The 25,284-nt window shown below is 39.7% G+C and overlaps 2 protein-coding genes across 2 annotated transcripts in view; one reads left to right on the top strand and one right to left on the bottom strand.

Annotated features, from left to right (window-relative positions):
- The window catches only part of LOC108895795 (kinesin-like protein KIF13B), a 35,734-nt gene extending 31,781 nt beyond the window's left edge, over positions 1-3,953 (bottom strand). Inside the window, 4 exon segments of the mRNA XM_051071994.1 lie at positions 1,898-1,991; positions 3,154-3,236; positions 3,548-3,640; positions 3,776-3,953. Of these exon segments, the coding sequence (XP_050927951.1) occupies positions 1,898-1,991; positions 3,154-3,223 (164 nt within the window). The 5' untranslated portion in view covers positions 3,224-3,236; positions 3,548-3,640; positions 3,776-3,953.
- A 245-nt stretch (positions 3,954-4,198) lies between these two features.
- Positions 4,199-24,833, top strand: elp3 (elongator acetyltransferase complex subunit 3). Its single transcript, XM_018694718.2, has 15 exons — positions 4,199-4,368; positions 4,746-4,845; positions 5,521-5,659; positions 6,200-6,270; positions 6,421-6,484; positions 6,735-6,803; positions 7,336-7,490; positions 11,683-11,844; positions 11,989-12,115; positions 19,706-19,899; positions 20,780-20,870; positions 22,130-22,195; positions 22,363-22,590; positions 22,850-22,931; positions 23,834-24,833. The coding sequence occupies exons 1-15, from the start codon at positions 4,347-4,349 to the stop codon at positions 23,923-23,925; spliced, it is 1,662 nt and encodes a 553-aa protein (XP_018550234.1). The 5' UTR covers positions 4,199-4,346; the 3' UTR covers positions 23,926-24,833.
- Positions 24,834-25,284: the final 451 nt, after the last annotated feature.

The raw sequence follows: 25,284 nt of genomic DNA, 5'->3' as shown, positions 1-25,284 counted from the left end.
CATGCCACAGCTGAAGCGTGTCAGGGCAGAAGAGACACACACAGATGAGTTCACAGACAAAAAATGCATAGGATAACTATGAAATATGAGATCATCTCTGTCCACAAAGATGAGGATTCATTCTCTCAGTCCTGCAGGGGATTGCCCTAAGACATATTTACTGAACAAGGTAACCTGAGAAAGGGCCAAAACCTCCAGGGTGCATCTGCCTGCACTGATCCAACTCACTGCCTGGCTGACTGCTACAGGAGAACGAGAGGAGGACTGGACTGCTTTGTCAACAGCAAACATGCTGCACATGCTACACATGTACCCGCAAAATTTATTCTTTTGATGCACTGCACTGATATGAGTTCTGATATCATACTATTTCCATACTGACTCGCTGCATAAATTGTAACTTAAACTCTGAATCCCAAATCTGAATCCTGATACTGTCCTCCTTGCCTTTGCTCTTGTTCCTTTAAATCGTGGCTTGACTACCTGAGCAGGACTGAGCGGGAACAGACACACCCTTTGTAAAGAGAGGAATGATGCAGGAGGAACAGAGAGGGAGGGGAAAGAAAGGAAAGGAGTAACAGAAGGAGGTTGGGGTGGGGTGAGGGTTGGATCTGAACTTCTTCCAAGCAACTGGGTGCTAACTGGACAGGCTGGTTAGAGTTAAACTCCTCTGTCAGTAACCCTGAGGGAAATAAATCAATGGAACTCCTATACTGTAAATACTGCATGTGTACACACTTGAACAGGGCAAAACAGAGGCAGGGTTCAGCTCCAGATGCTGCCATCGTACCACTCTGGGGAGGCTTTTGTCAAGATACTATATCAAAGTCATTGTTTTCCAGGTCACAAGTCACAAGTCTTGGCTATGAAGGCCCAGAGGAGGACCAACAAGTCCTCATTCAAGTCCCAAGTGAAAACAAGTAAGTCCCAAGTCCAACAAGTCCTGAGTGAAGTTTCAAGTGAAGCCCTACACCTAAACTTTGTGTTTAGTTTCCTGAGAGGTCATTATGCACATATTATGATGTGTCTCTCACCAGAATTAATGCAATTTTAAAGTAAAGTGAAGTAACAAGTTACTGGTGTTAAAGTTGAGTGGCAAATGTTTTGGGTTTTTTTAAACAGAAAGTGAGATTTTTTTTAATAATAAAGCAGGTCTATATAAATATAACACTCAATCTCTGAGAAATGCACACAGCCCATATTCAGAAACTGTTTCTCTACATGAGCCGTCAGGACCTCTGTAACTTTGTGATGTACCAACTATACAAACTATACTATACAAAGACCAGTGACTGAAGTTTATTTTTCTGAAATATCAGAGCATTTTAGTTCAAATTTGACCATGTGCTCAGCTCATTTCAGCCCTGACTACTTAATATTTTCCTTAGCCAGAGAGTTTTAGCCAGTCAGAGGAGAGGCTCATAGACAGACACAAAAAGCCCCGCTCTTGGCACAGCTCCAGAGAGAAGTGTGATAGGAGATGTAAACCTTTACTAAGATGATTTCTGGTGCTTAAAACCAGAATTATATTAGAAATATAATATATATCAAAATGTGAAATAAAACACTGTAAAATATAGGACCTTTAAATTCTGTCATATTGAGTCTATAGTCATCAGATTCATGACATGAGTCTTACTCACATCCAAGACCAGTGACTCAAGTCCACACCTCTGCCATAATCACCTGCAAATGTTTCATGAATAAGAGTAAAAGCCAAACAAATCGGCTTGGCTACCTATGGTGACCCCACTGTAGGTAGACCAGGACCAAAGCAGGATTAGCAGCAGAAGCAGAAAAAAAACTAAACTGCAAAATGACTCAACTTTGAGAGACTGAGTGATTTGGACTGCACTAATGGTTACATTATAAAACAGCCTGTGAAACTGTGTCTTACCGTGTGTCCCCCTTGTTCACATTGGTGATGGCTGGATGCAGAACTGTCTGGTTCTCTTCCATCTCCACCACACATTTTGTTTTTAGGTCTTTTTCTGGATTGAAACAGAAGTCAAGGAGAAAATAATGTATTTCTACTGATAAAATTAAAAAATAGACTTCTTCCAGCAATTATTAACAGACAGGTGAACTGGGCATAGTTATTTTTGGACTTAAAAAAAGATGTCAAATGTATTATTTAAAAAATTGTAAATGAATTGTAATGATCATAATACTGTTTAAACAGTTTAAACAGCATGTGTGCACTGGTCATCATAACTTTCCGCAGTAGTCACTGACACAACTCTCACTGCAGAATAACAGGTGGCAAACACTGTGTGTGTGCCAGTTCCTCGTGATTGTAACACAAACAGGCCAACATGGGCCGGCAGGAAATAGTCTTATTGATGATGACTCATCCAGGACTCGCCTGTGCAAACACTATGACCAGTTTACTACTCCCTGAGCAGACAGTAAGGAAAAGCAGGGTCACACCTTCTCTTCCTCATTCCTACCTACAGCAGAAGGATTTAAAGGCGGGGACAGCGCTGGAGCTGCCTGTCAGAGCTGGAGTTAGGGCATGTTTGTAGTGAGTTTTGGCAAAGTTACATTAAATTTTGAAAGATATATTTAAAAAAAACAATTTCTGAGGAAAGTCTGAGGAAACCCAACTGGAGAGGTCATATACAAAATGAAAGGTCAGTTAAAGGATGTTACCACTGATCAGCAACACAAGTCTGTCAGCTGACACTTCAGTGCTGCTCAGCTGTTGTCAAAGTATTTAGGCCAGTGACAGTGCATTAAATATGTCCCTGTATGTGCATTTTGTCAGGATGTGATGTCAGTGTCTCTTAAATTGTTTTCCATTCCCACTCCCACAGCAGTCCTGCCAAAAACCTTTCTAAACAGGGGCGAAATAGACCTTTTCAGAGCCTGATGGGAGAAGAGCTCAGTGTAAAAACACTGGAATGAAGCCTCTGTTCTTTGTTGAAAACTACAAAATTAGCCACAGCCTCACAAACACAAAGAGAGCAAATACCAAAACAAATATGGTATGCTGCAGAGCTGATGAGTCCCTTTGGAGAGGGGTGTTAGAGTATATGAAAATGCCTTTGTTTGACTCGTGAAAAACAGACTAACGAGTTGCTGCATGACCCAAGTCATAACAGCGACAAGTGTCACAAGGTGTCTCTCTCTTTCTCTGACATTATTACTCACCTCTCCTGTTCATTGGTCGCACTCGAACAGCGACCTTTACATTGGAGTGATTGAGGCTGTTGTCATCCATGGTGCCACTTGACCTGTGTTAAATGAATGAATGGATGCATGTATAACCATACGTCATACTATGTATTTACTGTACTTAAAGCAAAATCTTCATACATATAGATGTATCTTATTTCCCCGAGTTACACCTGAACACATCGTTTAATGTTGCCACCGCAGCTCCATTGCGTGAGATACAATGTAACTATAAATAAACTCAGTAACCAACTGATTCCTGCTTAGTATAACAGTCGTACTTAAACCCAACTCCACGCAGCTTATAAAACTTCCATGAAGACACAACAAGCTAAAGTAGAAACTATATTGTTAAGAATAGTAAACTAACCGTGTGAAAGAGTGCGCAGTTGTTTCCCTGTCCGACTCCCACAAGCACCTTCAAGCACACACAGCAGCAGCTAGCCGGCGACGCTACAGGGAGCTGGGAGCAAACACACAGAGAAGGGCTTATATATGTTCATAGTGACCGCTGATAAATGTACCTGACCCCAGTACAGTGCACTATGGAAGCCTTGGTACCTATCGAAAAGTCTAAAAAAAAACAAAAAACACTTACAGCAGTCCACAGTTCATTGCCTGGACTCTTCCACCTGTTGCATTTCCTGAAACTTCCCGCAGAGATCAGTCAAGCCATGTCAACTCACAGCTAAAGGGATTTGCTTTGAGATTTACTGAGCTTCCAAGTTCCTCAGTCGCGCTCTGCTCCGCACACACTCATCCAATTGGTTTAAGGGGGAACTCAGCGCCACAGTGTGGATCCACATGTATTACAAGTCTGTGCTTTTCTAACAAGCAGGTTTGCCCAAAACATGTCAAGAAAACATAACAAAAATAGCCTAAGTTAAAGCGAATTAAAGTGGTACAACGGAGATAAAAACACAGCAGTGTTTTAGCCTTTAAACATCTTCAGAAACTCCAATAAAAGGTAGTTCAATATGGAAAAGGCACGTATGGCGCGTATACGACATTTTACGACACTTGTAATTGCCGTACGACTGAAGTCCGTGGTTCGATGCAACGTGGAGTTGTTTACTATCTTTGACAGCTCTTTTGGGTTTTTAAGTAGATGTTGACGCTCTAACCAGCAGCCATCCATTAGAAATTGGACTGTTTGTTTAGACGAAGAAATGGGAAAGCCAAAGAAAAAGAGTGAGTGTGTGACAAAATGCTTAAAATACATGAAATGGCTTTCTAAACTAGTCAAGCTCGCTGTAGCTTTTTGCTAATGCTAACTGCAATTCTACTCTGTCTCCGTCTTATAACAAGTCAGTGTCATAACTTGTGTTTTACTGTGTTTAGTACTTTTATAACGATAAAAGCGAGTCACTCGTGGTTTGAAAACACAGTAAAGCTTCGTTTTATCAACAGTTACTAGACTATTGAACAGTAACTAGCTTAGCTATGTTTGCTACCTTTAACTTCAGGTTTTTGAATGTCATATAATTACAGCGAAGACGTGGAAATTGCGCGAGACGTTTTTGTCAAATATGATTAATCTAATTTAATTGATTATCGGTGTTTGTCAGGTGACCTCAGCCGAGCTGAGCTGATGATGATGACCATTGCTGATGTCATTAAGCAACTGGTTGAAGCTCATGAAGAGGGAAAAGACATTAATCTCAACAAGTAAGTCTTCCTTTACAGCCAGTTTTACAGTTTGTTTTAACATGTTCATAAATATTCAGTTGTTTATTACAGAATTCTAAACAGTTTGCCATGCAGTAAAGTCTGACTATTGATCTGTCAACATATTGATCTTGTAGAGTGTTTGTACTGAATGTTTTTAGTGTGTTTTTTTCTGAAATAATGATGACGTTTGACGTTTGTGCAACACTTTTTTTATCTATTCATATTAATGTTATTAATTTCCTTTAAATCCCCCTTGATATCTTGATACACATAGATGTGATTAAATAGTTATGATGTCACTGGTCCTTTTGCTATATACTGTGCATCCTTCACTTCTTTCACATGAGTATTTGTTCAAGGAAGACCTGTAATTGGTTGAAAAGTTGTTAATAAAATTAAAGGGATTCAAGTGTGTGGGTACCCCTTGTATTACAATTATAATAAGAATCTTTTTAGTCTTTATTAAGACAAAAAATGCATGTCGGAATCAGTATTGGCCATTGGTATAAAGGTATTTCTAACTTGTCTCGTAATAGTCATCTCAGTAGCTTTACTCCACCTTTTATCCTCCAAGTTTCCTGTGACTACAAAGATGCACTCCTGCCACCACGTCCACTAGACGAAGCTGCTTTTTCCTACTAGTCATAATCAGTCTAATCTGTTTTCAAACAGAGTGAAGACCAAAACCTCAGCTAAATATGGACTTGAAGCCCAGCCCCGATTGGTAGACATCATTGCTGCTGTTCCACCGCAGTACCGTCGTGCTCTGGTGCCCAAACTAAAGGCCAAACCTATCCGCACTGCCAGCGGGGTACGTAGCTCTCATTCTCATTCTCGCTCTGTCCTGGAATCAGCAATTTTATGCTGAGCTTTGTGATGCTGTAACCAGTTAAAATGCATTATGTGTCATTTAGTTCAATATTCTGAAGTAACTTTAGTCTAATAGACGTCACATGTAAAAAGACAATGAATCATCCATGCAATACAGCTAGAGTGATTGGCTCATTGATCTATTGTTAAACTCCACAGGGTATATTCTTAATTAACAAATATTTCAACAGGATGAGAATGGATGTTTACCCAGTGATGGGCCCCAACCTTTAACCAATGTGAATGTTTTCTTATCTGGGCTCATATGGAGTATTTTATCAGCTTCAGTTTGTGTTGTGCAACATTGTTAAACATGTATTAACATGATGTACAGAAAGAGACACTGACCGGGCATTGATAGATGTTTTAGGACAGATTATATTCAGGAAAGTATGAAGGTTGGAGTCAATAAAAGATACCTAATTACCTATTTATTAGTAAAGAACAGTTAAAATATTCAGTGCTTCTGTCTCTGACACAGATCGCAGTTGTGGCTGTGATGTGCAAACCTCACCGATGTCCCCACATCAGCTTTACAGGCAACATCTGCGTGTAAGTGTTTCAGAAGTTCAAGTCGAAAGACAAAACCTGTTGAAGATCAGTTTTAATGACTGATTTGTGACACTTTCTTACACATTTATTGATTTACTGTTATACTGTGTTACACTCATGTAACTCTTAAATAAATCTCCCCTCTGGCAGCTACTGTCCTGGTGGACCGGACTCAGACTTTGAGTACTCCACACAGTCTTACACTGGTTATGAGGTAAGTTCTGTTGTTTACAGGCACACATGCTGAAAGTCATGTATTGTGGTCTTGGTTGTCTTTCAAAAAAGATAAATTGTCTTATTATTGACTGCTCTTATAGCACCTTTTGTTTTTGTCTATTTCTGTATAATTGAGGGAGATATGGTTCTCTCAAGCTCGAGCAAGTTTTGTTTTGTGGTGACTTTTTCCTTTAAGATATCCATTTTTTTACCATAGTTTCAATCACTTTTTCTCTTTTCTCTGATAGCCAACATCCATGAGAGCCATCCGGGCCCGTTATGACCCCTACCTTCAGACTAGGCATCGGGTGGAGCAGGTCAGTGTATACACACACTTTTTTGTCTTCACTGTGGCTTTGCTTCACACAAAAATCAGTTTTACTTAACTGCTTCACACATCTGCCTCTGCTCAGCAGCTGCTGAATTTGTCCTCCTTCACGTCACAAGATGCACATGTTGCTATAACTACTGTTTCCCCACGTGAGCTTCCAATCATAGCCTTTGCTTGCACACATTAACAAATTGTGACCACTGAAAATATATTTAATATACAGTAATAATTGCTCATGACTTATACTCTCTAAGACGTGACCCCACTTACACCATTACTTAACTTTATGGCTGCATTAGTCAAATGCAGCAGAAAATCATTCATTAAAGCAACAGTTAATGTAGAAATCTCTCTCTGAATCTTAGTATGCCACTGTTCTCATCTTTTTTATGGCTGTTGGAAGACAGCTTTATGTACGATAGTCGTAACTATTATTCTCCACACCCAGTAAAATGTGCCAGTACTACAAATCTGTTATAGCTGTGCAAAATCTTGTCTGTTCTCTGTGTGATATGCAGCTGAAGCAGCTGGGTCACAGCGTTGACAAGGTGGAGTTCATCGTGATGGGTGGCACCTTCATGGCTTTGCCTGAGGAGTACAGAGACTACTTCATTAGGAACCTACACGACGCCCTGTCAGGACACACCTCCAACAACGTGGCTGAGGCTGTCAGGTAGTCAGTAACTCACAGGCCTGTGTCCTCCTCTGTGTCTCAGAGGAATAACTTTTTTTTTTCAATGAGACACAATCCAAACACACAACAGAACATGTAATTAAGACTAACAACAATGAACAGCAGGGGTAGTGACATAGTTAAGAAGATCAAGTGTCGTTGTAATGTGTGAGTGGTGATGGGGAATTTGTAAATAAGTAAGTGTGTGTGTGCGGACTTAGAAATAGATGGAAGTGAGATTGTCAGGAGTAAAGGTAAGTTGTAGTGGGGTGGAGGGGAGATTGTTTTGTGGTTAACCTGGCAGCATCTGTAGCTGCCAGCAGCCACAGATGGGATGAATGCAAAGGTGATCCTGGCGAAGGGGAGACAGTGATCACTCAGGGAGTTATTCCCCTTCTGGAGAAAATTTAGGTGAGGTTGTCCCCCCTCTAAGCAGCACTCAGACATTACAGGAGACAGGAGGAGGCTTAATCACTGTAGATTTCTGCAACTGTTTCTGATGTGTTCCATTTGTTTATTTGTCAATTTGGGACAATTAACATTATGTATAGTTATGGAGCAGCATTAACAACTATTGACAGTATATTGATATTTTTATATTCATCTTCCCCTATTCAGTATATGTGTATGCTGTACCATATTTAACAGTATTTGATAGTCTCCACCAGAGGGAGCTATTTTACCATCTTCAGCATTTCCACTTAATTCATTCATTAGCCTTTCCTCCACTGTTGGATACTGATGCCAATACTATATGACAAAAAAGATAAGGCAGACTGTCTGCATAAACTGACTGAAAATAAAAAAAAAATCAGGGTCAGGGTTAAGTATTAGACCTCATTGTACAGGGCAATGTAATCATTGTTCTTCACAAATTGAATGCTGGAAATAACAGTTACATTCACTATCAATTAATCTGTGAGTTATTTGTTAATTTGTTAATTAATTGATTAGTTTAGTCCTTTAAATCATTTAATAACGAGATTTTTTTTACTTTATGAATATTAGTTAAATTGTGAGAATGCCATCACTATTTCCCAGAGGCTAAGGAGATATTTTCAAATGTCTTGTTTTGTCTCACCAGTAGTTTGCAACTGAAAGATACTGATTTTTCATTGCGGTGAAACTATTGCAGTAATTGTATCAGCCCTAGTAAGTTTTATTTTTTAAAAATAAATTGAAGAACTCAATCATTATATCCCCTCTCTTCCCTGTTGTCGTCCTTCCAGCCATTTCCATTGCAAAAAAACGTTTTTCATGGGAAGTAGCATGCTGTGTTTACATACTTTTGACCCCATCTCCCTTTCCATTAAACTCCACACAACTAAACACCAACCCATCCTTTAGGAAGCTAAGATATGATGACCGTCTCCACAGATTAAGTGGAATAAACCCATTCAGAATTCAGGAGCAAAAATAAGTGAGGGTCCTCTAAATAAGTTCTCCTCAGTTACCTCTATTGATTTCTCACTTACTGCATTAAACTGGCTTTGAGTGAAATTGGGCACACATCTGCTCAGTATGGACGAGGAGCAACTTTCTAGATGACTTGGAGAAGATTCAAAGTCAAAGTAGAAATACCCATTTGTTGAAGACGTCATACAGACGATTGGACCAAATAATGGCTTTTTCACAGGACTGAGGCTGTTTGTCAGCAGGGGCTATTTATTTTCCTAAAGTCCGATAAGACCTGAGAGGCCAGTTTGTGTATGTGTATGTGTGTGTGTGTGTGTGTGTGTGTGTGTGTGTGTGTGTGTGTGTGTGTCTCTCTCTCTCGCTTGCTGTATATGTATGTGTATGTCCTTGTGTATGCGTAAATGTGTTTGTAGGATGTGTGTGTGTGAGTAAGCTGGTAGGTGTCAGTGTGCCTGAATTTTGCCCCCGCTCTGCTATCAGCGTTCTTCGTTAATATCTATGATTACAGTAATTGTGGTGGCTGCTGCTGAGTTTGGGAAGGAGGAGGCACTCAGTTTGGCTAGGGACAGCCCTTAACTCTGCCTCAGTGTGTGTGTATGAGATATTTGTGATGTGTGTTCTACCCTCAAAGAACATGTGCGTGCATGATGCTCACATTTCTGCCTCTCACCATGCTCACCCGGCACCTGATCTGATCACAGCAGCAAGATACCTTGAGATAATCGTCTGAGATAATAGACTTTTTATTGATTCATCTCATACAATCTGATCATCCTCTCTGGAGCATAAACTCCCATAATTGGTGTAAATCAGCCAGCAGACTGTAAAAGATGGACATTTATTGCCAGCAGATACAGAATCAGAAGGAATATGAGCTGGCATGGGGGGAGCTAATGGTCATTGGAGCAGCTGGAGTGGAGAAAATGACAGCTGGCTAGTGTGTCGAGATGAGATGTGTCTGTTTGGTCGCTTGCGTTGTTCCTGTGATCTCGATCAGTGACTCACAAGTTTGGAATTAACACAGGGAGTTAGATTCAGGCTCGACGAAGCCCTGAAAATATCTGTCTTGAGATTACATTTAAAGTAGACAAGAGAATGAACTGCGTCACCTCTCTTTCTACATCTGGCTGCTTCTTTTAGTGCCTTATTTTGTCTTTAATCAGCAAACCTGCTGCTGTGTGGAGAAAATAGCTTTTCAGTTTCGATCACACACGATCACACACACTGCATGTGGTTTAAAACTCATTTGATAATTAGTTAGAAAGGTGTCAGTCTACTGTAGCAGAAGTTTTGTGTTGAGTAGTTAAACTTTAGTATTTGAAGATTCACAGATGCTGCGAGGGACGAGATGTACATGTATTTTTAAGAATTTTTTTAAAGAAGGAAAGGTAATTAAACTTGTTTGTGGAAAAACATATCAGGCATACATTATTATTTAAAGCAGAGTATTTTTATATATTGTAAAACATTTAGGGAATTGTAATATTTTTACTAAAACTAAGCAGTAAGGGAATTGAGTGGGGTGACATGGAGGAAGTACTAGAGGTATCATTTAGAGCAGATACTGACTGCCATGATATACTGTATATGACCCAATATTTGGGAGTTATTCCCCTTCTGGAGAAAATTTAGGTGAGGTTGTCCCCTCTCTAGGCAGCACCCAGCAGACATTACAAGAGACAAGAGGATATATATATATATATATATATATATATATATATATATATATATATATATTCTGTGCTCATTGGTATGTATATAAAGTAAGTGTGTCTCCATGATATCAGGGCCTACCTGTACATTTCATTTGAGAGAGGAGCAGGGTCACAAAATCAATAAATTATGTATACTGTATATAATATATAAAATAATGTTTTTTTCTTCTGGGATTCAAACTGAAGATTATTGAAAAGTCATTAAAAGTGCTTATCTTCACAGCTGGATTAATTTTCTTAATCCTGTTGTTGTTTTTTGACCACTTGGTGGCAGCACAACAATTTGTAAACACAACATTGACAGTACCAAATCTGAGGGAAGTATGTGGATCTTTAGCGTTAGAAATGCTGTGTTCACCAAGTACTTGCTAACTTTGTCTACTGGTGGTGGTTACAGTAGGTTTTTTGTTTTGAGTTTTCAGATTCCTGTTGTTGGAAATGATTCTAATTAGAGCAGTGAGACTAAAATAGAACACAATGTGGGCTGTAAAACCGAAACAGTGAGCTGAAAGACACTAAAACGCTCCGCAGAGCTGAGGGGAAGTGCACAGTCGAGTGATTACTTGTGGGTTTATCACTACATGGGACACATTTCACATTGTACACAGTCATTTAATCTGTTGTTATCATGACGACGTTAGATTATAGCAGCTTTTATTCTCAGAATAACTTCAAATGTTATGAGACTTAATCTACACCCCCTTACAACTTACTTTTGACTCAAAGTAAACACTCTGCAATGTCTCATTTAATTTTTTTTTTTTTTTTGCATTACAAACCTTTTTTGCTGTTATCTGTTTTTTTTTTTTTTTTATTGCATTAGTGTGTCTTTAATGTGAGGTTAGTGTTAACTGTCTGGATAATGATCCGTGCAAATTCACAGCATGTAAATTGATGTTGCCAAATGATCCCAGCATATAGAGCCCTCCTACACTTTCTGAGACTAAATAGTCATATCAAAAAAACGTATTATATCAAGCAAGAATGATATTAGAATATATAAATATATTATAAGCAGAAATAATATTCAGCAGAAATAACTGAGATGGTTTCCTTCTCAGGTACTCTGAACGCAGTAACACAAAGTGTGTGGGAATCACAATAGAGACACGGCCTGACTACTGCCTGAAGCGACACCTCAGTGACATGCTGGGCTACGGCTGCACCCGGCTGGAGATAGGAGTCCAAAGTGTATATGAAGACGTGGCCCGCGACACCAACAGGTCAGTATGTCAGGGAAAGAATGCACAGATGTAGATAAGAAATCAGACATTATAATGTGATAGCAGCTGGTTTGATGTCGTGTGATGGTTAACCCGCAGACCTTTTATTTGAACAGTGTTTTTGTACACGTGTGTTTCTTCCAGAGGCCACACGGTGCGAGCTGTGTGTGAGTCTTTCCACCTGGCAAAGGACGCCGGCTTCAAAGTGGTCGCCCACATGATGCCTGACCTGCCCAACGTGGGCATGGAGAGGGATGTGGAGCAGTTCATTGTAAGCAATGACATTATTTTGTTGTCATTTGTTATATTTCAGAATAGTTTTTCTCCCTGTTTTTTGTGCCTTCCATTTACAAGGGACACCACTTTCAAACCACTTTCCACCACTCTCAGTCAGTTAGTTGAAAAAGTCGTGATAGTGGATTAGGGTGGTACAAGGAAACCACTTCCAGATAAGTGCTATCTTGATTTAATTTTGGGGGGAAAAATACATGGTAATCCTGAGAAAAAAACATTAATGCCAGACTCTATTTTGACCTCCAGAAGAGCGTAATAAACTGTCACCTAAAACACTTCCCTTATGGTCCTAAATAGAAGACAAATTCAATTTACTGATATGACGTCAGTAAACCATGACCTGTATAACAGTAGATTAAATTGTAATACTGACCAAAGTCTCAGAATAATTTGGTCCTGGATGGTGTGCTTTAATATCTGCACTATAAACTAAATCATTAATAATCTCTCTGACCTTTTATGTGATGACTGAGTTATCATTGACTATGATTGTTTACAGGTACATTATAATTACTGATACATACATTATGAATAGCCTTCACCATGACAGCTGCTGGCACAAAACCATGACAGTAGCGCAAAAGGTAAAATTGCACTTCCGCTTTGCTGTTCCTTTCATGACAGGAATATACAGTGATAAAACTGACAGAGATATTCCATTATTCCAATTATGGCTAGCTGTGGGAGTGCAAATGAGGTTTGTGCACCATGACAAGCAGCAGAAGTCCATAGAGGCACTTAAACTGGAAACATGGTATGTGGCTAAACCATTAGATCACCAGCACGCACATCAGATTGCATTCTTAAACTCTCCTCATACTCACTGGCATGTTTGGTTTTGAGCTGATGAAAGACATTATTTGGTCTGGAGACAACACTGCATAGTCTAACATAATTACATACATAATTGTATTTGTCTCAAGGTTGGTTTGCAAATGTGCATTTGTTTTAGCATAAAAAGAAAATATATGAGTTGCACTGGAGTTTGTAGTCCACTTTTAATGACACAACAAAATAAAGGAGGTATTTGTAAGTTTTACTATCGCTACATAACTAATGTTAGCATTAACAGCTGTTTACTTACCAGTCCAGAAGAAATTTTAAGAGTTCAGCTTCAAACTTCATTCCTTTACCTGCTCATATCTGTCACCAGTGGTGGAAAACAATGCTTTTTTTTTTTTTCTTCTCGTTCTGTCATCTCCTTTCTTCTGCTGAAATTAACATTACTCTGTCCAGACCAGGAGTCTATCCTGGGACCAACTGCTCAGGGCTCAGGGCTATTAAGGCCCATGTGGTACACAATGTCTGACACTCTTGACAAGTGACCATCACCACCACCCATTTCAACTAGAAAACACATTTTGCAGGAGAGAAAACTACAAAGCAGCCTCTTTAAATTACGTAGGTATTATCTGTAGGATTGTTTCTGAGTTTCAGGTGGACAAAGTTGCATAAAGTAATGCATGAGAAACAAAGTGAAAACTCCCAACTAAAAATAATACCAGTAAAAAGTTTAGGCAGCAAGCTGATCGCGAGGTTTATTGTTTGTGACATTAGGAATCATGTCTTCCTCTTTTACTTGGCATCAGAGTGCGTCATTACTACTTATCTCACAGTGGTATATAACAAGTTAAGTGCTACATGTAGCATCTTAAAATAGAAACGGAAAAGCGGCGACAGTCGACTCAGTCCCAACTGTGACGTGACTCAAAAGAAAATCCTGTCAGATGTCTCTCAACAGCAGGTTCACTTTACAGCTCTGATTGAAACACAGCTATAATATGAATGTGCAGAATCAGACAGTGCTACCTCCCAACACGCCTGACTGTAGGATGTAAATGAAGACTCTGTTTGAGGCTGAGTGCAATTTCAGCTCATTTGGTTTATTTTTACTGTGATAAAAACACAAATCAAGTGATTAAAAACACAACGAAGGAAATGAATATATATCGCTAATTGGTGCAGGTGAGTCTCTGAAGCACCCTTGTGACAAAATGTGTCACTCACTGTCTCAGAACCAGCAATAGTAACATTTTCTCTGTCTTCTGTCCTTTGTCTGTCTCTTTTTGTAAATTCAGATGTTTATTTTTTTTTATTGCTGTGTCTGATTCCTGGCAGTGTGATGACTCACTGGGTGCTGCATTACAAAAGAACAGTCTTCAGTCCTTTGCAGAGGTGAAAAAGTTAAAACTCTCAATGTTCCTGGTAATGAACTCCAAATTAGACAGTTGAAGACAACAAAAAGAGATGGAACATTCAGATATAATACAGAAACAGCTTTATTCTGCCCAGACAGGCGACTAGGGGACATCAGAATACAACCAATTGGAAACATTATTATATTATCACTGACTTTCTGGACAGGGAAAAACTAGAGCTTTTGGAAAACAGTTATGCATGCCTGGTCATGTGATGTCTGTGACAGTAATGTTAAAGTAATAATTTGACAGTTAAATAAGAAGATACTATGTGAATTGACACTATAGGTGGGTAGTGTAGCGTAGCATAAAGACTGGAAACACAGAAATAACTGGTATGATTTGTTCAGTGTTTCACCTGAGGTTATTTATTACCTTAATAAACCTTTATAAACCTTAAAGGAGTTAGACATAGTAGGAAATTAGCCTTATTTTCTTTCTTGGTGAGTTAGATGAGAAGATTGATACCACTCTCTTATTTGCAGGGTAAATACAAAGATACCACCAGCAAACAGCTTAGCTAACTAGAAATAGCTTGCCTGGCTCTGTCCAAAGGTAGCAAAATCTATGTGCCACCACTTTGAAAACTCACTAGTAAACACATTATATGGATTTTTTAATCCTTATTATGGCACATTATTGTTTTTACACCTGTGACATGTTGGTGAGCATTAGAGGTGCTGGCAGTTTTTGTAGTCGGCTAAGATAGCTGGCTGCTCGCAGAGGTACATATTTACCATGAAATCAGAGTATCTGCATGGTAAATCAATGCTTTCATCTAACTCTTGACAGGAAAATGAAAGAGTATGTTTTCCACAATGTCGAGTTCTTTCTGTAAATGGGATAATACCTCTCCCCTCTGCTATCAAGGCATGGTAGGGTGATCTAAAGAAGTGGTCTCAGATAGCAGTGACAAACTAAGCTTAGTGTTAGCTAAATGATGTGGGACTTTGAGGCTCTGACTTGACTCCATGTCTGTTTAGAGATAGCCATGGTTGTGTTCTATCTCCTTTAAAAAAAACACACACATTTTTGTTACTGAGGAAATACTGATAAGCCTCAGAGCTTTTTAGACTGTTCATCGCTTCACTGCCAGCAACAATAGAATCAGTAAATCAGGCCACTTCTTGAAGTCATCCTCTAATCCCTGACTAGTAGAAGGCAGAGGTATGATCACATTATCCCATTTAAGATGTGACAGATTGTGTTAGCACATCATTTATTTCCCTACAATCAAAAGAGAACAAAAGGGAATAGACTTGTAGCATATTGTTAGCTCTTGCACAGAGAAAGAAATAAGTGGAAATTGCGTCTGTAATTCAGTATCATGGGGCTTGGAATAAGGTGGATACGGATTAAACAGAGAAGCTATAACATGCTAAGTTGTGAGCTTTAGGTGTTGGCACAGAGCCGGGCTAGCTGTTGCCTTGTAATTCCAGTCTATATGCTAAGCTTATATAATTGTCTCCTGACTGTAGTTTTATGTGTAATGGACGAATATGAGAGTGGTATCATTCTTCTCTTCTATCTCTCAGCAGGAAAGAAATTAAGAATATTTCGCAGTGTCAAATTATTTTCATTTAAGAGCACAGCATTGTCTGTCCTTTAACTTTCTCTGGGACTCATTTTGAATTTTAATATTATTCACCTGTATTTATGTTTTCAGATGATGACAGAATCAATAATTTGAAAAATAAGTTCAACAACAAAGCAAAGTGCATAGTTAACATGTAACATTTATGAGCTATGATCTAGTCGCTACTTTATGTTTGTTCGCCTGTAAACAAAACAGAATACTATGTAAATGAGAACAACTAAACCATGAAGTCGGCAAATAGTCCAACTAACAGTGGATATTCTAGGCAGATACCAATAACAATATTTGTGAGTTTGCTGTGAGAGCAGGAGTGTTTGAATGGACGTTTAATGAGCTGAGACTCAGCAGAGACACCAACGCTGCTGACCAGATGTCAGCTATGATACACAGTTTCCAACAAACAAGAAATGTAACTGTTTTCTTGTTGTTTTTCATGAAAACACTAAATTGGATGCTGGTGTTATTTAGAGTTGTGTGAAAGCGAAGCACTCCCTTGTTTTTTTAGAGGTTATTTTTGCCTGTTGTTAGTGTTGACTGTGTAAAATGAGAATGTGTAATCTTCTGAGCATCGACGGCTCTGAGTGCTTCATTTTTCACACAAGACTTAAGTCGTGGAAAAGAGTCCGTGTCCTCCCGCAGATTTGTTACATTACTTCTGTGAGTGTGTGTGTGTGTTTGCGCGTGTGTGTGTGTTTACTGAACCACTTCTGTGTGTGAATTTGTGTTTGATGGTAATATGGAGGGCAGCAGCAGGTCGACACAGCGAGGGGAAGCAGATTAAATGTGTACTCGGCCCTCAGAGTCTCTCTCTTTCCTTTCCGGTAGCATTTCCTCTGTCACTTGTCTTCTCCCTGCACTTAATTTCTTCCTTTGTCACTGCTGTCTTTTTTTTCTCAGTGTGCAGTCTCAATATTTTCTCTTTCCTGTCTCCTTTTTTGTCTTTTTTGCCTCTCCATTATCTTTCACTTTATCTTTTTCCTCTCTCCCCTCTCTAGATGTAACTTTTCACTTGATTCCCTCTTTTCTCTCCTGTCAGTCTGTCTTCTTCTCACCTCTGCTGTCACTTCATCTATCTTCCCTTTGTCCTCTTCCAATCACACCATCTCCCTTTCTGCCTTTCTCCAGTCCTTTCTTATCACACTGACACCTCCAGAATACACAACTTATGTAGGGCTCCCCTATCCTTCACTCCTCCTCATCAAATCTAATCTTCCATGACACGCTTCCTGCTAGTGAGTGGGAAAAATATGCAGGTTCTTAAACATCTTCACTCCAGGGTTCAAACTAAGCATCTCAGGATTTTTCCTGAGGTTCTTGGTTTGGACACTGTCATAACTCTTTACATGGGGAGCAACCAGAAATAGATTAGTTTGGAAGAAATGGAAATATTGTAAAATATCCTAAGAGGTGAACGTAGAGTTTTTCTTTATTTATGGATCAAGAAGCACAAAGATTGTAGGTTACCAGACATAAATGTATGCAATGCAATATTTATTATACTTCTTTGAAGAAGAAAGTGCATTCAAGATGTTTGTTAGAATCAGAATCAGAATCCAAATCAGACTGGGGCGACCTGATAGCTGAATGCTTAGGGCACGTACCTCTTGGGCCTCAGTGCCCTGAGCAGCTGGTCCCAGTTTAACTCCAGATCCGGCCAGACCTTTACTGTGTGTCGTTTCCCTACTCTCTCTTCCTGTTTCCTGTCTTCTCTTCACTGTCCTGTCGATAAAGGCTTAAAAGCCCAAAAAAATATCTTACCAAAAAAAAGAATTAGAATCAGACTTTATTGCCTTTAGGTTTGCACCATACAAGGAATTTGTCTTGGTATATTGATGCTAAAAACAGTGATAGTAAACTAAGAGAGATAAAAAGTAAAAGCAAGTACTATATTTACAAGGAACATAAATAATAATGTAAATTTAAATTTAAAGTGTAGAGTGTAAATGTGTGAGGGGGATAGTGATAGTCTGGAGAGATGTGCATTAATGTAACGGACCCCTTTAATTATTGTGATTTAGTTGCATTTGTTACTATTGAGTTCAATTGTATTTATATTTACCGTGTGGGAACACTGACTCCAGACTTACTGCTCTTATAAGTATTTCTGTATCATCAACAGATCAAATGACTACATGTATTATAAAAGGTGAAACTGACTCAGTGACATTGAAAATAAAAAGGGAACACATAGGCCCCTATCTTGAACCCAATGTAAAGCGGCAAAAAGTGTGACACAACGATTTGTTATCTCAATATTTAGCAAAATATTTGTAATGTTAATTTTAGCCATAATCATGTAGCCCATTCCAGCTGCCCTGTGACCCTTAAAAGGATTAAATAGGGAAAGGTAATGGACAGACGGCATGAATGAAAATTCAGGATCATAGATTTTGACGTCCTTGTTTGCTTGCAGTGTCCGATTTGATGAGAATGGGAAGCAAATGCTGCAAGTATGATGCAAATAGCAGCTGAGATTTCAGTGGAGGGATGTTTACTTAAATGTAAAAGAACCTCCATGAAAATTGGTATGAATAATGCCATTCAGGCCCTCTCGGTACAGAGCTCTTCAGTACTGGTTGCCAACTTAAGGAAGCAGGGATCTCTTGTTGTTTTCTTTTTGGATTAATCATACCCATTCAAACAATCTTTCCTTTTCAGCCTTTGTCTGTTGCTTGTGTGTTTCGTCCTCGCCACATCCCACTGAGTTCCTTACGTTGGCCTGGATCACAGACCAGAGCCGCGGAGAGCAGCGGTAGAACTTTGCATCCTCCTTGCGTCTGTCGTGGCAGTCCTGATAATGAAATTCGATTACAACTTCCTCCCAGCCTGAGATCCTCTCTCACTTATCTCTCGTGTACAGATGCTCCCTGTCCCGGGGGAGGCATCCTTAACAAGGTTCCTCTCCACCGACCAACAGGAGCTGTGATACGCGATCCAAAATGGTAGCAGGTGCAAAATCCCTAAAATAGTCTCTAGACTCTTTTTTTTTGTTTTTTGTAGTAGTATTGAAGCATTGTTATTTTTCAGATTAGGGCCCCCCTCCCTTCCTTTAGGTTTGGTGCAGGGCCATGTGGGACATGTCCTCATGTGATTATAAGCTGTGACGAGAGAGGGAGATGATGAGATACTGATAATGTGGTCTATTTTGGAGAATGTGCCTCGATTCCAGATCTTCACGGTTCTGATCATGATAGTCAGTACAGAGGGGAAGAGAATGACTGGAAATCACACTGATTCCCCTCACTGCAATGAACCATACAGCGACATTTGTTTCCTTCAATTGAATAACTGAGCTCTGTCATGCTGTCCTCTTTGATATCTGCTTCATACAAGCTCAGTGGAGTCTTTTGTGTTTTAAAGTCAGAGCTGAAATGAAATAAACTCTGGGGGTATTTGTTTAGACGTGCTTTTATTTGCTTTCTCTGTATTCTTTCTTGCCCTCTTTCTCAGTTTAAACAAGCTACATATCCATCTTTTAAAACACAGCAAATGTAGAAGTGTTCAATTAATTTTAGTCCATTAAGTTCATTACACAGTACAGCAACATGACAAAACAATGACTGGTGGTAAAAGAGATATTGTTGATTGATGTTTGAATATTTAAGCGTGTCAAACTGTGTCAGAAATTCAATTTCAGAAGACTAATGAGATACTAACTGTAACGGTGGCTTTGACTTTGAGTCGGAGAATTGTTTAGTATTAATCAGGCTTCGCATTGTCATTGTCTGATATGTGCTTTAATGTGCAACATGGCTCTATGTGTCTCTTGCAGGAGTTTTTTGAGAATCCAGCTTTCAGGCCAGATGGTTTGAAGCTGTACCCAACACTGGTGATCCGAGGCACGGGGTTGTATGAGCTGTGGAAGACTGGCCGGTACAAGAGCTACACACCCAGCGCCCTGGTGGACCTTGTGGCCAGAATTCTTGCACTGGTGCCACCCTGGACACGAGTCTACCGAGTACAGAGGTAGGAGGGTGAATTGGAATGAGGACTTGGATATACACAGTTGACTGTAGTTTAAAGCTCTATTAGGCAATATTGTTGATATAAACACTGATATAACTGTCTCTTCATAATGTCCATTGGTTGTTCTTTGGCTGAGCGCACTGAGAATTGAGATCAAACCCTGCAACTTTTTGCTTTTTGGTACCCTGGCTATACATAAACTGTAGGGTTGACTCCCATGGCTCTCATCAGTCTTCCTTCATAGCTCAGACAAACAGAGTATATGCTACCTACCCATCACAGAAAAGGCAGATTGAAGCAATTGAAAGCAGATATTTTTCGCAGGAGTTGAAGGAAACCAAATTTCAGCGTTTACAATCATAGGTGCCCAGAAACACAACTCCAGATGTGGCTCTGTGTTTGCTATATGTGTCAGTGGACAGTTAACCAACAGCCAGATGTATGTAATTAGTAAAATATTACTGCAGTTAATGTGAGTTGATTTTGGAGTCTTTCTGCCCTCTAGTGGCCAAAAATCTCTTGAATGCAGCTTTAGAGAGCAACTTTAATTCTAAATCCTTTTTCAGTCAGTAAATTACATGCAGAGCCACCTCATTACAAACTATCAGTTGATCTTGATTCCATTTTATAGTGTGTTCAAGTTAAAGCAGGATGTTAAGTTCGGGGCACTAGATTTTGACACACTCTACTTCAAATGTAAAAATCCTGCCTGCCTTGAATTCCCCCAGTATAGATAAAATACATGTGACCAGATACATATAGATACCTACAGAATTTTGTACTTAAATGCTCTTGTATTGATTTATTTTAAAGCTATTCTTCCATCATTTCATATATCATCTGTCATTTTCCTGCTTTCTGCTCTCGTACCGCCCATCAGGGACATCCCCATGCCGCTGGTTAGCTCAGGAGTGGAGCATGGCAACCTGAGAGAGCTGGCACTGGCCCGGATGAAGGACATGGGCACTGAGGTGAGACTCAAAGCCCTCTCATATTAAACTGAAAGCCTCTGTGTCAGCTTATTCTGAGTAAGGAAGCTAATAGACTTTTCCAGCTGGGATGTGATCCAAACAGTAGAATTCAGGTGGTGGTGGCTGCCAACAGACGAATGCTGACTGTCAGAATAATTTGCATACATTGCTGTGATAGAGTAAGATGACAGATTAAAAAACCTCTCAGGTATAGTTTAAAGCTTTTGGAGCATGGAATTGGAGGACCCTCCTTCTCACAGCCCTGACATTTATTGAATTTATGTTAGAAAGTAGAAAGTAGACGACAAGTAGATGTAGAGTTCATTCAGGCTGAAAACACCCGACCAGAAACAGAATCGCCAACTAAATACAAGACAGAAGACCCCTCACCAACTTCCATTAAAACAGACTCAGGATAAAGAATTCTTCATCAGAAAACACCATGGGGTGAAGAGCCTCCTGTCAGCTTCTATTAGAAACAACCAAGGCATTTATTGACCATCAGGCTGAAATACCTCCACACAAACAACATGCTCTTTTTTTCTCCACCATTACTAAAACATTTCTTGTTGTTACTTCACTTGCAAAAATATCTTTTCTTATCTGCTGAGCATGTTCATACAGAGTGAGTGGTTTGCAGCTTCCTCAGAGGTGCATTTCATTTTGTGTCACATATTGCACTTCCCTTCCACAAAACTGCTCCTGTGCTGAGTCAGAATTATTTGAACTTTGACCTAGTTTCCCACTGACTTTCCAAAACTTTTCCAGTCAGCTTTAAGGTTAATGCAACTCATTGTGTGTGTTGATAAAAAGGCATTCATTCCTTTACTCAGCAAGAGCTGTCTCCAGAGGTGGAAATCAACACCAGTGTTTTGCATCTATTTCTATCTTCTTTTCTTCTGCTGAAGTTAGCATGCTAAACAACTAGACTGTAGTACTAGCTGTAGTGTCCAGCCTACCTTCAAGAAGTAGTGCTACTCACAGGGCATAATCTAACCTCTTGTATTGTAAACACAACATTGGCAGAAACTCTTGGCAAGTGACCATCACCACCACCCACACTCAGCAAGAAACCACATTCAGCGGCAGAGAAAACGTAAAAAATAAACCTTTTTAAGATTTCAGTTCTGGTTGATTTGAAAGCCGTGGATACTGGTGGTAGCAAAAATGCTTTAATACAGCAGCACTTTTTGAGCAGCTACATTTTCAGAAATACAAAAGTAGCAGTTTAACACATTTGAATGTTTCTCTGTGTGCAGTGTCGAGATGTGAGAACCCGAGAAGTGGGCATTCAGGAGATCCACCACAAAGTCAGGCCTTATCAGGTACATTCAGTTTTCTAAATATGAAGATGAACGACTGTTGTGTTGTATTGTTCAAGACACTGATAATTAAAAAATAGACTCCAGTAAGCTGCTTTGGATAAAAGCAAGAGGCATGTGTTTTTCAAACGCCCTCACTCTCTCACTAACAAAGATGAGTATATATTCAGGTGGAGCTGGTGCGGAGAGACTACGTGGCCAACGGCAGCTGGGAGACCTTCCTCTCCTACGAGGACCCAGAGCAGGACATCCTGATTGGCTTGCTGCGTCTGCGTCGCTGCTCTCCACAGTCCTTCCGTCCTGAGCTGAAAGGAGGCGTGTCCATCGTCCGCGAGCTGCACGTTTACGGCAGCGTGGTCCCCGTCAGCAGCCGAGACCCCAGCAAGTTCCAGCATCAGGTGGTTATGAGTTCACACATTGACTCTACGTTATTGGCTCAATCTCAATTCCCCCTCTAACCCTCCAAACAGAGCATTTTGGGACTGGGATTGGGCCATGAAAGTAGATCCCCCAAACATACATTTACACCAGTCTGCCATGGCATTAAAACTGATTTAATGGTTTGGCTGATCAGTGTAAGTTGGTCCAGAGTTCCGAAAAATGAATGATCTCACAAAGTAATTGTCTCTGTTTGTTCCTCTCCTCCTCCTTGTGTAGGGCTTCGGTATGATGCTGATGGAGGAGGCAGAAAGAATTGCCAGAGATGAGCACGGCTCTGGAAAACTAGCTGTTATCTCAGGTGAGAAACAGCAGGGCATCATTTATTTGTCCCTCAGACATTGTAGCATTTAACTAACGTCTTGTCCAAAATATCACATGTGTGCAACTGTCATCAGCAAGTAAAAGATAACATTCTGCGATTTCCACTTTGACTTACTACAGGATGAGATTTAGGAAATGTATAGTTTGACTGCTTTAAGGTATTTTAGTCAATGGAGAATTTCTATGAGTTGACACTCTGAATATTTCAGATGTGTTTTCAGCAGTTTCCAGAGAAGAAACAGCATATAGCTCCCTTTAAATCAGCTGAATCGAATGAGTCAGTTTTAAAGTGAATTTCTTTTTTATAAACTCAGAGATGGAGGCTTCGTAGCTGTTTGCAACATTCTGTTGACACTTCTATCATAGTTTCATAGTATCGTAGCTGTCAGAAATCTCTGAGTCACAAATTACATGCTGAAACTGTTTTTCCAACTTGGCTGTTCATAACTGCAGTCTCCAAAAATGTGATGTTGATGCGACAGAGTCATACAACACTAGTTTTCATATGTAAAACACATGGTGTTGTGGAATTGTTTACATGAATCCATTGTGGGGATTTTTGAGGATAAATAAAGAGACACAGAACATTCAAGTAAAATAGTGGAGGGTAAATATGATGCATTATGTAGTGAATAGGAAGTGATTTTGGTCACAGTAACTGTCTCTTAGTCACTGACCTCATACTTTGGCATTTCTCTTTCATTTTACTTCAGTAAGTAGAGAAGTATATGAGATAAAATTGGCTGATAATATCCATGGCAAAGTGGACTGATCAATAACAATAACATCAACAGCAGGGATAATTTTTTTCTTTCCTCATTTCTGTGATTCTCATACTCTAAGTACTTTGTTATCTTGTGTCTGTGTTTTTTTCTGCAGGCGTAGGAACAAGGAACTACTACAGGAAGATGGGCTATGAGTTAGAGGGACCGTACATGGTGAAAGATCTGTACAGACCTGGCATGGACTGAACCTGGACAATGTTTTTATCTGGACACAAAAGACATACAGTTTCTGTTATTTATCAAGACAGTACTGTCTGGACGTGATTCCTGCAGCATTTTAATGTTCTCAGAGGAGATAATGGCTGGGTTTTCTCTCAGCTCATGCATCTGCTTTGTATCTGGAACACGCTCTGCAATGCTGTTGCATTTCCTCTGTTTTGTTTAGATAAGGAGACAGCATGAGGACGTAAGGAATAAAGTAAAGTTATTTGGGATGAAGCCAGAGCATCTTGCAGACAAAGTTTGGAGTTCAGCTTGAGACAGGTGACATTTAAAAATTTCCATTTTAGTCTGCTCCTGTTTTAAAGCAGCACTAGAATAAGACACAAACAATTGGTATTTTTAGCTTTCCACATTGAAAGAAATGGGTTCCACCAGTGCCTTGTCAGTGACCTCTGTTTCAGCAGTACTGATTCAGTTTGATGGAAAATGACAATGTGGCTGCTGAGGCATTTTAAATTCCACTGAAATGTTACGTTTGTTCAGTGCTGAAAATCGGAATGTCTGGGTATCTCTTATATATTTTTTTTCATCATTTAGAATGAGAAACCTGCTTAGCGTCTCGGTTTTGAGTTAATCATGTTTATGTTGCAATTAAACAGAAAACCCATTATGAGTCAAGCGTTCATTAAAGGCTGGCAGTGGATGAATGTGTCCTCATTGGTCAGCCTGTTGTGTAATTGCCCAATTTTGATTTATAGGGCAGGAAATTGAATATTAGTGTTACATAAATTGCTTTTTAAAGCTCCACAGTTAATCCTGTTTCTTGATTTTCTGTCATGCATTCTTGGGCTTCATGTATTCTGGTAAACTCCAGATGTTGAACACATCACTTGACCAGTTTTTCCTCAGAGAATAAAGTATGTTTCAGTTACCGTTTGGTTCCTGCTTTGTGAGACAAGTTCTTGAAGCCATTTCAGTAATTAAACCCAAATGACAGAATAGCCAAAAAGGTTTTAGCTTCCATAGAAAGGTCACATCATAAGAGTGGCTCCTATAATGTATTCCCCAATGTCAAGGGTGCCAGCCCTTGCAGGAGACCCCTGGTGATTGCCCTATGAGAGTGTTTTACTGGCTCATTTGACACAGCCTTTCCAATTACATCTCCATCAGTTACCTGTCTATTGAACATTGACTGAATGCTGCGTTCAGCCACACTGTTACCGAAAAGGGTTTGTCATTTGAAGAATAGCTAGCAATAAAGCACAGAGGGCTCACGCAGCGACCTATGTCTCATATAGATTCCAACTGCACGGGGCGATTGAAGCTGAACGGCCACGCGTAATTTCCTGGATGTGGCTCTTGTGTCGTGACTGTGCTGTGCTG

The sequence above is a fragment of the Lates calcarifer genome, linkage group LG7_1, assembly GCF_001640805.2.
Source record: "Lates calcarifer isolate ASB-BC8 linkage group LG7_1, TLL_Latcal_v3, whole genome shotgun sequence".
NCBI lineage: Eukaryota > Metazoa > Chordata > Actinopteri > Centropomidae > Lates > Lates calcarifer.
The sequence above is the reverse complement of the archived record's forward strand: the minus strand, read 5'-3'. Positions and strand labels throughout refer to the sequence as shown.